Raw genomic sequence first — 14,314 nt, 5'->3', positions numbered from 1 at the left:
GGGTGGGGGGTAACGAGCGCCCCGGGACGGGCTCGGCGGGGCGTGCGCCGCGCCCCCGCGTGTGCGCACGGGGCGGAGGCGGAGGGGCGGCACCCCTTTCGCTGGCGGGGCGGGGGTCCCAGGCGGGCCTGGGGCTGGGGGCGGGGGCGCGGCGCCCCCGCGGGCGGGCGATTGACACGATCATCTCCTTTTCCTTTAAGCTTGCCTGTTGCCGACGCCGCCGCTCCAGCCGCGCCACGGGCAGAAGACTGGACCGCCGAGCCCCGGGCCGCGGCGGCGGCTGCGCGTCCCCCCGGATGCCGTGACCCCCGGTCTGGGGGCGGGGGCCGGGGCAGTACCGGTCCGGGCCGCTCCCGCGCTCCTCCTCCCACCCCTCTGCCCGCCCTCTCCCCCTCTCCCCGCCCCCCAGCCCCGAACCCCGCGCACCTCGTCTGGGGACGGGGCGGGGGGGGGCAGGGCCGCCGCTCCTCCCCGCCCCCTCCTCCTCCGGCCTCTGGAGCGATTTGTCAAACTTCCCATTCCGCCGGCAGCGCGGTCCTCCTCCTCCTCCTCCTCCTCTGCCGCCTCCTCCTCCCCCCCGTGCTCCTCCCTCCCCGAGCCTCCCTCGCCCGCCCTCCTTCTTCCCTCCGCACGTTCGGGGTTCGCGGCGGAGCGCGGCGCGGGGGGGACGCGGAGAGCCTGGGCGCAGCAGCATCCTGCGGGCGGCCGCTCTCCGGGGGGGAGGCTGAGAGCAGGCCCGCCTCGCCCCCCCGCGGGCCCGCCGCCCCTCCCTCCCTGTCCTCAGCCCGGCAGCGGCGGCGGCGGCGGCGGCGGCGGCAGTGGCAGTCGCCGGAGAAGCATCATGCCGAGGAGGAAGCAGCAGGCGCCCCGGCGCGCAGCAGGTACGAGCCGCTTCCCCTTCCTTTTGCTCTCCTCCTCCTCTTCCTCCGCTCGCCCCGCGCCTCCAGCGGGCGCGACCCCGCTCCTCGCCCCGCTCCTCTGCCCGCACTGAGTAACTCCCGGCGCCGCTCTCCTGTTTGGGTGCGTGCGCCCGCCTCGGGTACCGGGCGCCCCCCGGACGCCCCGCCGCGCTCTGCCCTCTTCCCTCTCGCACCCACTTGGGGAGCCGCTCGCGGAGCGCGCTGAGCCGCGCCAGGTCCCTGCCTCCTGGGCTCTCCGGCTGCGGAGGGGATGGGAAGCAACCCCGGTCTGGCTCTTTCTGTGGGGGGCGGGCGGGGTCACCTGAGTTCCCCGGGACACCTTCCGCGTCCTCCGAGCGGCCGACCGGCGGGGGACTGCCCGGTGTCCGCAGAGCCAGGGAGCGCGAACGAGTGAGCGAGCCGGTCCCCCCGGCCACCTTAGTACTAATACGATTGATTCCTCATTTCTTGGGCCCAAACTGGGCACAGCGGTGGAACCCGGAGCGCACAGGGTCTGGGTATTGTCAGATGACTGTCAAGTCCATGTTAGATGCTGGCGTTTCCTTCTCCCCTGTTTGTGTTTCCTTGCCCCCACCCCCTCCTTGTACTGCTGCTCCCACCCTCATCTCCGCATAGCACTTAGTTCTGGGACGTGTCTGAGTACTTTTTTGTTCCTCCTTTTTTTTTTTTTTTTTTTTTTCTTCTTCTTCAACCGGGAATGTCAACTCCTGTTAAGACTGAGCCGATTTTTTTTTCTTTTCTTTTCTGGAAAACGCATCATTGAAAACAAAACAAAAACCACACACATAACATTATTTTGCAATAATGTCGGTTGGGGGCATGTTGCCTGGAAGAAGGGTTTCTGGCCCGTTGCCATCCTTGATTTGATGACTGATTGATCGCCCGTCATGCTGCTGCCTTTGATCTATTCATTCCCAATAAACATCAATAAATCACTTGCAATAGTGAGGCCAAGCTCTGTGACGTCAGGAGGGCCCTGTCAGTGCAACTTTGGGATTTGGGGCGGATTGCCGAGAGGACCACATATGGACGTGATGTATTTTGATATGAGTAACACTCAGATGTGCAGAGGTTCAGATGCTCCCTGAAGGGGAGGGTTAAGTGGGGCTTCCTTTCTTTTCTTTTCTCTTCCTTTCTTTTACTTCTCTTTTGATGTTAGAGGGAAAGGCAGAGAGTAGGGTCAGGGCATTGGCTGGTGCCCATCTTGGAGGAAGGCGTTGTACCCATGGTGCCCTGAGTGCCCATAATTTCCATCATGCCAGCCGGCAGTGCCAGGGGACCTCACACGTTGGCTGCACTCTGCACTCCAGACCCCTTACACGGGGTCACAGAGAAGGAATGATAATTCTCTCTTCTCCCAGAAATATACTTGCCTGCCAGTGTCTTCAGAAAATCTCAGAAGAAAACAGGGTTGGTTTGGGGCTTAGGATGCAGGTTTTGCTCTCCGTCCTCGGTGTTGCCCAAATTTAGAAAGTTTGAAAATTCCAGGACTGATTGTAGGGAGCTTGCCGCCTCCCTAGTTAACCTCCTGGAGCTTGCTTCTTGCCCGTCCCACCTTCTACTTTAAATTCCAGGCTCAAGCAATGAGCTTATCTACCCAAAATAAACTCTGAAACTTTGGAGGAATCCTTCACAAAGTTGAGTAGTAGGAATGTCTTGGGCTTCTTCCAGTCTTTGAAATTTTTTTTTTCTTTCCTTTTTGGATACACATTTTAAGGTATGTGTGTGCCTCCATCCAATGAACCATATGTGATTACATCTTTACATTTGGTTCAGAACTCTCTCTCTAGTTCATCTCTTCGGTTGCACCCTGCCAATCTGAGACTCGTATTTGATAGCTTCCTCCAGAAAAATATCAGAGGAGGAGGGAACCTGCTGTTGGCTTTATTTATTTATTTATTTATTTATTTATTTTTAGAGCAACCTGTTCACTAACCTTTTTGCACTTTTTTTTTTTTTTTTTAAAAGAAAGCCAGCCAGGAAATCTCAGGTCAGTTAAGAAAAATTCATTATATAAAAAACTTGACTGCAGGACTAATAGGAGATGGAGGAATGGTTTTGCTCTATCAAAATGACCCGTCAAAACGACTTTGTTTCATATTTGATTTAATTGTCTCTCTCCTGACAGGCACATTCATCAATAGCTTAATGGTCAATCAGAAGCTGGCAGCATGAGTGCTTTATTTCTTTCCCATACTCGGGTTTTGGATTTACTTTATCAGAATGCCTCTGCCTAATGGACATGTGGAGGAGGGGGTGGAGGCTGACTGAAGAGCTACTTATTTAAGAAGAGTGGAGAAAAAAAAAAAAACTTCACATTTAGGCTGGTGATAAGTATGCACAGAGGTTTTTTTTGGGGTGGTTTGTTTGTTTGGATGGACAAGAAACTTCCCATTTTTTTTTCTCCTCTTTTTTAGTTCTCCCAGCTGCAAGTTATAAGGTTCATGCCAGCTTTTGTGGCGTACTGGGAGTGATGACAAATTGATTGCTTTGTACTGATAGAGAGAGAGAGTGGGGAAAAGAAAGATGTCTGCTGATTGGTAACTGGAAATCCAGTCCCCAGCAACCTTGAGAATACTCGAGAATTTTTTTTCCCCTCCAAACTGAAAGGTCCGCTCAGCCATAAAAAAAGAAAAGTTGTTTTGCCAGCTTCATTAGTGTTCACCTAATTAGCTGTAAACCTGATGGATTCCTGACAGCTTTAATGATTGGAGATGACAAGCTCGACGCAGTGTCATCCAGCAGAATTAGGTTTGCAGCTAGTTTGATGTAATCAAGTTGATATTACACAGTCCTGGCTGCCTTTAGTTGTGCATTAACTCAATTTTCTGCTGCAGGTGACAAATGGGCTTTGGTACCTGGATAATCATGTCATAGGAATTAGGGCCCTTTTAATGGTCTGGGGTAGAATAACAACCACAAAAGGCCAAGAGCTCGGTAGGGTGAGCGGACGTGGCACACAGGTACACACAGTCTTCATATCTAGGCCAATGTATCATTGCTTTCCCGAAGGCCGAAGCAGGCTCCAAGAATCCCTGAAAATACATATTTCTGTACTTGAGGATTGTTTGGTGTTTTGATAGAAACTATGTATGGCTTAGTATCTTTTCTCAAAGAGAAAGAGAGGTTTCTTTACCTGCCAAAGAGAAACCTGGGCGGGAGTTTGCTTCCTTGAGACCTGTAATTTCCAGGGGCTGTGCATTTGTGCTGGACAGATGTTGCTGCTTTTAGAAGCTCAGAGGAGTGGGGTTAGGGAAGGACAGTGTCCTTCAGGCAAAATGACCATTATCCCTTGCTTAAAGCATGACTTTCTCCTGTTCAAAGTGGTTTTTAAAAAACATTTCTGAAAATGCCAGAAAAATTTTAGTGTAATACTTAATAGCAGATATTTTATTTACTTATATTAATTTTCTGGAGGCAAATGTGAAATCATAAAAGACATTTCTTATGCTTCCAAAAAAAAAAACAAAAACAAACAAACAAACAAACAAAAAAAAGAAACCTTTGAACCACAATTTGCCAGCGAGCTATATTCTTTGAAAGGGGGTAATGTTCCATGGAGTTCTTAGGTGGTAAAAACAAGGCGAGGGTAAATCTTCAAGCATCTTGACTTTTGTGAAAGTGACTTGGACCCCCTAGGGTCTGCTGGTGCCACAGAACACTGTGGATCCCCCTGGAACAGGCAGAGGGGGTTCCATGTTGCCAGTAGACATGGGCATGCCTAAGAGGTGGCCCACCTGGTGGTGTCCAGATGACACCTTCCTAAGTCTGGTCCACACATCGGGCAGCTCCGGGGAGGAGCTTTTCCCTTCTCTCTTGGAAGCACATGGAGCATTCAGAAGGGCATTTCGGCCTTAGCTTTGGGAATTTATTTCCTCTCATACCTGCCACATATTTCTCCTTGGACAGGTATTCTACTCTGTAGCAAGGTGGCAGAGCGACTGGTTTTGACCGTTCTATGATTTTTTTCTTCCCCCATTTCCTACGAAATCAGAGCGACAATGCAAATTCTAAAAAGGAAAACCAAGAAGACGAAGGAGAAAAACAAAGGAGGTGGGAGGCAAGGCTATTCCCTTGGATGTCCACGTGGGGAAGAGAACCTTCCAGAATCAGCTGCAGTGCCCCCATTATCTTGACAGCTGTCAGTTAGGGCTTCATTGCTCTCCAGGGCCACACTTGATTGTGAGCTGTTGATGTTGTCGTTTTGTTCTCAGTTTTGCCTTGAGCGCGCTCATAAACAGGAGCCAGATAGTCAATAACTGATGCCTCAGCAGCGATTCCCTAAATTGCCTCACACGTCTGCCTTTTCCCCTCTTTTTGCTAAAGATTGTTTTGTCAAGTGATTAGAATGAAAGGTGACTGCTCAGGGCCGTGGGAAATGCCGTGAAACCCAGGTGAGTTGAGAGAATTAAAATCATTCCTTTACCCCCGCCCTCTACTCCTGGGATTTCTGGAAAGAGAAAGGCTACCTTCTTGAAGGCAGAGTGCCTGGACCTCTTGTGGTGCTTTCTCTTTTACACGTGTCCTGCCAGAGTCAGGCTGGGGCCAGGGCTGCGGCAAGCAGGCAAGCAGGCAGGCAGGCGGGGAGGCAGAGAGGAAAGGATTCGGAAGTGCCCGGTCCTGGTGCACACAGCCATGTTTAATCCAAGAGTGGCAGCAGTTCATAGTTATCCCAAGTGCAGTTTGTAAGGCTTTCCTCCTGCCCCATTTTCATCCCTGCCTGTCACTGGGCAGAGGGTAAAAATAGCTTTGGTCGTGTCGTAAAAAAATTAATAAAAATGAAATAAAGTAGGGTGTGTGTGTCTACCCTTCTGTGTTAGTGTCCAGCCCAGGTAGGTAGATGGATCTTTCAAATCATCTGCTTTATCACACCCCTGTAGCATCACCCTCAAAGCCCATGGAGGGGAAAAGGACAGAAGGGAACAGTGGTATCCCGTATCCCAAACCCTTGTAGGTGTTCACTCTGTGTGTGTGTGTGTGTGTGTGTGTGTGTGTGTGTGTCTGTGTTTTAGTTATGCTCTAAATTGTGGTTTCTCTGTCTGAAGTTACAAATGAAAGGTGAATACAGTATATTGTATTTAGTAACAATGATATGGACTGGTACATCCAGACAGATAATGTGCAGTTGTAATTAGACTCAATAGACAGGCAGTCATTTTTAAATTCTTTGACACATGCATAAAATAGTCATATAATAAGATAAGATGACAATTTTATGTTAGGTTGATAAAGTGTCCCGATACATACATTTAAATGTCTGTAAGCCTTTTTAAAAAAATCCAGACAGATTAATTCCAGTTTCCAGTATTTGCAGTTAGTCATTAAATTTTTAAATCCCACTAAACAATGGCCATCAATATTTTTCCCCTGTTTCTGGATTTTCTTTAAAAAAAAAAACAAACAAACCTGAATTGTAAGGACTGGAGACAGACTTGGTAGCTTTTCTTAATTTTTCACCATTTGTAGAAATTTACACTTAGAAATGGACTTAAAAATTCAGGTCACTGTTTGTGACCAGAATAACGCTATGCATTTTTGGAAGTAAAAAAAAAAAAAAAAGACAGTCATAGAACATAATCTTCTTATAACCACTTGCCTGAACAACTGTCATACTCTAGGTTTAGGAATCTTTATTAGAAAGATTACATAGTGTCCTTGACCAAATATTGAATATTTTATAAGCCCCATTTAAAAAAGAAGACATTTCTAGCACATGCACTTAGTTTGATCAGCATTTAGATTCTTGGGTTTAATTACTTTCAATTCTGTAAATTATTTTAGCATTTCAACAAGAATAGTCCAAGAGATACAGTTGGTGGGACGGGGGCGAGTAGTTCACTGAAGGTCACGTTACCTGGACATTTTAACCATCTCCTTACCTTATTTTCTCAGATATCAAAGGTGTGGTTCTTGAAGAATAATTTAAATTTGTTTGTGCTTAATGATAAATTATTAATTCATACTGTCAGGACACATGTTATTAATTATGACTGTGTTTTCTTCATCCAGAACAGCTGTTGGGGAAACAGGGTAAGTTCAGATTGTTGTCAGGAGGGAGGGCACAAGGAACTTACCAACTCCTTGTCATTGCATTCCTGGTCACCTGACTAAGAGAATAAAGGATTGTAAAGGGTAGAGTGTAGGGGAGAAAGACACTGTTAGTTGTGTTAGTTCTAGATCAAGATGGGCACTGGCAGATGCTAACTTACGTACATTTTTAAAAACGCAAGCCTAACTCACAATGCACTGTGAATCCAGGTGAGATCTGAAGGCAAACCATCCCTATTTTAATGCTAGCCAGGTTTTGGATTGGCTGCCCTCTCCTTTCCACCAGTTTCTCTTGTTTTTCTTCTTTTTCCTCTGTGGTAGGCCAGGAGGTCATGTTTACAAGATTATAGCAGTGGAAAACACAATATTCAGAATATATATTTGTTTCCCAAAGTGGAACCCATCCTTAATGGAGAGCAAAGAGCTGTTTGGTAATATACGTGAAATGACTCCAATTCATTTACTTTTGATTTTCCATTCCCATCATTAAATCTAGTCCTATGTATTCAGTTTCCTCTGAGTTCTTTGAGAAATGCATGTTGCATAAAATAGGCAATTTTTAATGAACAATTTAATGTAAATGGGTTTTGAATTTAAATTAATATTAATGAAGCCTTGAGTGAATTTATTTTGCATACGTAAAGACTTGTAAGTCTTTCACCCATGTGCTTTCTCCTTTATGTAGTAACATTGGTTAGGTGGATTAACCAGCACCTTTTAAAGATTTACACTTAAAAAATTAAATTGATTTTATATGTCTACCATCACCAACGTACTATTAAGCAAAAAGCGTGAGTTCAATTTTAAGAGAATACAGCTTTTTCCCTGTTAAACCCCTCAGTTTCCATTGCGCTGAAAGCTGCCGTTGGTGTGGCATTGCTCCTAGAGAAAATACACCCCAACAATAGTTACTACAATCAAGATGTTTTCTTTCTTTGGCTTACCTCTAATGCATTATGTATCCTGGAATGATGCGAAGTTCTGTAATTAATTCTGTTAGATGTAATTGCTATAATCACTTTGATGTTACACATAATAAAGGTAATATGGTAAGTACATAAAAAATGTAAACACCTTATTGTAATACTCCTGCTAAAATGCCTTCTCATCAAGTCTGGTTTATAGACAAGTGTTCCTGACTATTTTTGGTCATAGGTGACAGTTTATTCGAGCTGTGTTCATTGATATTCTAAAGGAGAGGCATTTATTGGAAAAGATGGGCCTTGGTTTGGAGGGATCTCCAAGCTGGTTGCCTAGGAATCTTAATGCCCGTTTTCTTAAAGATGTGGCTAATTATGAAAAGGTGACCATTGTCTTCTGAGTAGACCAGAGAGGTAAACACTTCAGAAGTAGCTGTGGAACCAGGGAAGAATGTGGCCTAGGAGTGAGTGAGGAGCTAAGAGAATGCTAGCAGAGGATTCAGATCAAAGGAGCTGTTCTGTAGGTTTTTTTATGGTGTGGGATTGTGGCAAGTGCCGTGTGTGTGTGTGTGTGTGTGTGTGTGTGTGTGTGTGTCAGAGAGAGAGAGAGTGAGTGAGTGCATGCTAGCAGGTGAACAGAGAAGGCCACCTTTCTATAACAGTGCAATAAGGGAAATAAAATGCAGGATATCTACTTTATTATTTTCCTACACCTTTCATGGGGTTGGGGGCTACAGATGGTGCCTCACTGTTGCATGACATGTCCGGGAGTGGCTGATGTTGCCTGTTGGACTGAAACCTGTGTGGTATTTGAGACACACTCCCACCCCACCAGGCCTCTGTGCACCTACCCTGGATCTAGACCACCACAGGACATCAGGGAAGTTTGCCTGAGACCCCGAGTGCACAATACTTGTGGGATGCTTCCGAAACACATGTACATTATGTACATTACTCTTTGCCGATGCATCTTGCAAGAGGCTAGAATGTGGTGGGGCAGGAAACTTGCCATTTAATTTTACCTTCCTGGAGATCCTAGAGTCAAACTAGTGTGTGGATCTGCTGGACACCCGTAATGAGCTGCACCTTGTCCCAAGTGTTACAGAGGTCTGGAGGCCTCGGGACTCAGGGTCCAGCTTGGCAGTTTCCACGTGCCTTCCCCCATCTATATTGTATTTTTCAGTAAGGGATTGCACACAGAAATCAAATAACAGAGGGTGCGTGTGTGAGAAGAGGATGCTGCAGTCTCTTTGGAGGAAGAAAAAGGTGTGTTACAGTGGTCGAGAGATGGAAGGTGAATGCAGTGGTTCCCTGGTCTGTGTCCAGAGCCTGTGAAGGTGGGTCTTGCTGCCAGCTTTAGCTGGCTGGGTGCAGACTGGCTGGGGAAAGCGGGGCCTGCCTCCTGGGTCTTGGCCCTGCAGCCTCCTGCCTGCCAGGTAAGCAGGGGCTGGAGGAGAGGGTCCTGGGGTCTGGGCCCTGGGCCTGGGCTGCAAACCTGTAGCCCCCAGTCCTCCCAGCAGTGATTCCTAGACTGGTTTTGATGGTGAGGATGATAAAAGGTCTGAGAACTCCATAGGCCCCAGTAATCAGGGCCCGCACTGACATCCTTCTCAAGTTTGACAGCTTCTTCCTTTTCTCTCCTCACCGCCAAGGCTTTCTCAACTGAATTTCCCCGCCCTCCCTCTCCCCTCCTCCCTGCCCGCCGCCCACCCCTTCCCTCCCTTTCCCCTTTTCTGTGTGCGTCTCTCTTGTTTCATGTTCTTGATCAGTTTCAGATGCTGGGAATTATTTTTTTTCAGGCGGGAGGGGGAGTGTTGCTTTAGGTTTGTGGGTTGGGCAGGTGTGAGAGGAAGTCTGTGGTTTTTTTTTTTTTTTTTTTTTTTTTTTTGTACTGTAGGCCTGTTGCTAATTAATGTTCCTCCATAAGATTCTGTCGGAGTTGAGTAATGTTTTTGATCTTTATGCCTGATAACTGCATACTTAATGAGATTTCAAAGCTGTGAGTGCAGCTCCCTACAATTATTGACAGATGCCTTTTCTTTGCCATTGGGTTCAGCTTCATAAATCCTCTCGCCATAATGAGGTTCAGCAGTGCCACCCTGGCAGTGAGCTAATGAAAGGGGGAGGGCGAGGCGGCTCATGGCTGTCTGACACATTTTTTTCCTTTAAAATTTACTATGCAGATGTCAAGCTGCGGGACGATTACTTCAAACATGCTAATTTTTATCTTGCTTTTGTGTCAGCCCTTTGCCATTAAAAAATAAATAAATAAAAGGGCTAACCTGACTCCACTTAATTTCTTTTCTTTCTTTTTTTTTTTCAAAGTCTTTTTTTTTTAATAACCCACTAATAACCCACGGTGTTGCGACAGCTAGGGATTTCGACACGTGCGTGGCCTTTTGCAGGTGTCCAGCAACAGAACCCCCCCTTTTTTTTTCTTTTTTTCCTTTTTGCCATGGGAAGGGCAGTGGGAGGGTGGAGTACGATTTCCCAGGCTCCCATCACCCTGCCCTAAGTATGCACTTGAAATGTCGGAGAATTCATTTCAGAGTTCTGAAACTAAATCCTGGTGGAGAAGAGCTGCACCATGCCAAACAGTCGATTTCCTTTTCAGCAGAGTCGTACATCACTGACCCACCCTTCCCTCCTGACAGAATGACATATGTCATTTATCATATGGGCCCCAGCCAGACTACGGGGAGGGGAGGGAAGCCCAGGTCCATGTGAGGCTGTCTCCTCCTCCTCTTGGTACTGTACCCTGTGGCTTGCAGGAGGGAGCTCTGCTGATTTGGCAAGAGAGACAGGGAGGAAAGAGGCTGGGCAGAGGAGAGGGGGGTACAGGGGAGAGGGGGGTAGAGCCTGCTTCTGGATGGCTGGGTGCGTGGCGTGGCGGGTGGGAGATGGGCAGAGGCATGGGAGAGGTTATGTTCGTTCATATTATCTGCTAAACCACACTGTTCGGCCTTTGACGCTCTTCTGACTTTTTTTTCCCCCTTTCTCATTCCTTTTCTCTTTTCCCTGCCTTTTTTTTTTTTTTTGCCATTAGTCAAAGGGAGAGGAAAAAAAAAAAAAAGAAAAAGGTTGACAGGTATCATTCAAGCCACCCTGGCTTGCAAAGAGTGGTATAAATGAATCTCAGGGCTCCTGACTTCACATGATTCAAACGTGCGTTATTGAAGATGGATGTTCCTTAAAAAAAGATTGATGGTGGATGCCGGGCTTCGGGTACCATTTATCATTTTGAATATTATTTAGACTTGCCGTGTAAACCTGTAACTTGAGAGTCGGACAAGCTGGGGCAGGGTAGGGGCCTGTGTGTGTGTTTCTATCAACTGGCCTTGCCTTCTCATTGCAGCTGACCAGACACAAACCCTCGCATGTGCAATACAGAAGACTCCCCCACTGGAAAAAAAAAAAAAAAGAAAGAAAGAAAGGATGGAGGGAGGAAGGCTTTAATTTTGAATAATTTCCAAGGACACAGAGAAAAATGAAGTATCTGTGATTTACACTAAAGCTCACAGGCAACTTTCTCTCTCCCTCTTTCTCTTTCTTCCCCCACAGAAGCAGTCACGTACAAAACATTAAAATATAAACAGAGCTGCAGTTGCTGAAGCCAGAACCCTTGTCTGATTTTTTTTAAACTCCATGTCATGCTAAAAAAAAAAAAAAAACCAACACCGTATCTGAAAAGCTTAGCACAATATAACTATTAAAAAAATCTTTCGGTTGGCTTGGTTAGTAGTGTGAGAATGAAGAAACGTAAAGACTTCCACATCTCAGGAATATTTCAGATAAAAAATAATCTTTTGCGGCTCCCTGCCCGGGCTCCCAGCAGCCTCTTCCCCTTTGTGTCTGAGCTCTGTCCCCTCTGCAGGGCCCCAGCAGACCCCCATGAGGCCTGATGTGGACAGCTGTTTCCAAGCCCTGCCAGTTAATCGCTTCTGGGTTTGCACCCTTGAGCTGTGTGCACCAGGACACCCCCACCTACTGGAAGTACTCAGGGACGCAGCCTGGTTCACTGACACGGCCCCCAGCTGCCTGAGGATTCGGTGAAGCTCTGGCCTTTCCACCTCTTCTGCTGCAAGAGGCCTTGCAGCCTACTTCCCTGGTGGAAAAAGGAAAACAGAAACTCTCTAGGCCTTCCTGCTGGATCTTCACTACTGGGAGAGCCCCGATAGTGCAAATTTAATTGGCAGGGATTCTATTAAATATGTGACTTTATTTGGGGTTGCTAATGAAATCAAAGGCTTGTTGTGTGACTTACAGTGTGGACATTAATTTTTAAGAATGATGGGATAGAAAGTTAGACTGGAAGAGTTTTTCTGCCTAAAGAAATGAGAATCTAGAATTTGTGGAAGGGCTGAATGTTCCTATCTTGCTGCTTCTGGGACAAACTTTTCCCTGACATGTAAAACGCCTGCAACTACCATGAACAGGAAAGAAATGGAAATGGTACTGATTCACTCATCAACTCCAGGCAACTTTGTGTGTGTGTGTGTGTGTGTGTGTGTGTTTATTTTGAAATAACTTTATTCACAGCCTAACACTTTGCACTGCACTCAGCATGACTTAGAATTTACTTTTGGTGGTGTCCAGCTGCTGCCAAAAATTGGGTAGAATCAGATTTGTATTCTTTGTTGGTGCCTGGAATCGTAGCCAACGGTACAAAGGTGATGTTGTTCCTTGCTGAGACTTCGTGGAAGAAGGCAAAACTTTGATCATCTGCCCTTGCACTTGGGCAGTGTTGGAGGTAATTGGAGTACAAGTGCCAATTTGCAGGAACAATTGTAAACACCTTTGATACAAATGCCATCATCCCATTTTTACTGATTAGAAAAACTTTGCTATTAATAGGTGCAAAGTCCATTTCAGGTATAATTGGTAAGGAACTGAGTGCACTCATGGGAAGAAACCTTGTTTTGTTTTTTGTTAGCTTTTCTTCTTATCCCCTTTTCTCAGTTTTATGGCTGGAGACATGATTTATTGCAGCCATCCATCTTGGGGGCTCATCCATCACACCCGGGTTGCTAGGAGATTGTGGCAGCAGCTGTTTGCTCTGAATCAGACAGAAAAGTTGTCAATCATCAAAGGCAGGTGAATAGCATTAGAAACACGCTATTGTCAGACGGAATAATTAATCAAAGAGAGAAAAGATAATTAAAAAGATATGACCCTTGCAAGTACTTGCTCTGGGTTGCCTGTAAAAAAAAAAAAAAAAAAAAAAAATAGAAAAAAAGAAAAAAAAAGGAAGGAAGAAAGAAAAACTGCCTGGTCTTTTCTAGACACTTAAGCAGCTGAGGGCTGATAAAATATGCACTCTGCAGTGCATAGTTTTTAATTAATTGAAAAAGGTTCAACATTCAAAGACGATGCTGGAGAGAAGTCTGATTATGAACAGAAGTAATATTTATTGTTTGCTTGAAGGGCTTGACACAGAGTTCTAACTTTTTGTTAAAAATCTCTGGCTTCCCTGGCTGGTGAGGAGGCACAGGCTGGGGTCTTCAGGTATCCACTGGTGCCCCGCATCTGTTCCCTCCACTCCCCAGCCCACACTCTTGGCTCTTCCAGAGAGTCTCAGACCCTGAAGAATTGGAGTGAGACCCTGCTGACCAGGATCCAATGCCCTTCTACAGTTCTGGTGGGTCTGAAACTTCGTTCCTTAGATAACTGGAGTTTTTAAAACATGAAGATGAGAAGCTTGAAAGACATTCCATGAGGTCCACCGTCAAGATGCCCAGAGTAAGCTATGTATCTCCTCTGGCCTCTTGCCTAACTGGAACACGCTCAAGGACCTAGAGAATCCATCCATCCTACTTCGAATCTGTCTCCGTGTGGTCTCACAAAGTGCACTACAGAGTCCTAGCCAGAGAGCGATAACCTGGCGTCACATTCTGAAAAGGCCCCCAGTCATGGTTTAAAGATCATTCTGGGTGCCCCTTTCAGCCTCAAAAAAATTGTCATAGTTCAGGAAGTTCGTTCTTGCTTTTTCTGAAGCTAAAATATTCTGGAGGAATTGGAAAATGTATTAAAAACTAGATAGAAAGTGGCATATCTGGAGTTGCTTTTCAGTGAAATATGCTGCAAACCCTGAAACAGATCTACTCTTTTATTTTTGGATACTATGCTTGATTTTCACACCATTCTCTTCCCAAAGAATAGCAGGACTTCTAAAATTAGCAGGAGGAAAAAAGGCTTGAATATTAGAATTCATGAAAAGGAAGAAAGCAACACGTTTTTGAGCTGGGACACCGTTTTCAGGGAACGCCAGATCAGTGCACTAGGGACTCTGTCCCTGACTCCCTGCGTGTCACAGCACCGGGGATTTCTTGCCAAGAGTCCCAGAGGAATCTCCGGTGGCTGCACCTCATGATGTGACGTCCACCTTCTGTAATGAATGCACTTGGAGCCCACGGGGGTGACACAGCT

The 14,314-nt window shown here is 46.4% G+C and overlaps 1 protein-coding gene across 1 annotated transcript in view; it reads left to right on the top strand.

The window, feature by feature from the left end:
• The first annotated feature begins 206 nt into the window (after positions 1-206).
• Positions 207-14,314, top strand: part of TSHZ3 (teashirt zinc finger homeobox 3) — a 74,214-nt gene continuing 60,106 nt past the window's right edge. Inside the window, exon 1 of the mRNA XM_002829016.4 lies at positions 207-881. Coding sequence (XP_002829062.3) covers positions 842-881 — 40 coding nt within the window. The 5' untranslated portion in view covers positions 207-841. The remainder of the gene's footprint in view (positions 882-14,314) is intronic.

Source organism: Pongo abelii, chromosome 20 (genome assembly GCF_028885655.2).
Source record: "Pongo abelii isolate AG06213 chromosome 20, NHGRI_mPonAbe1-v2.0_pri, whole genome shotgun sequence".
NCBI lineage: Eukaryota > Metazoa > Chordata > Mammalia > Primates > Hominidae > Pongo > Pongo abelii.
This window is presented reverse-complemented; position numbering and strand designations above follow the sequence as displayed.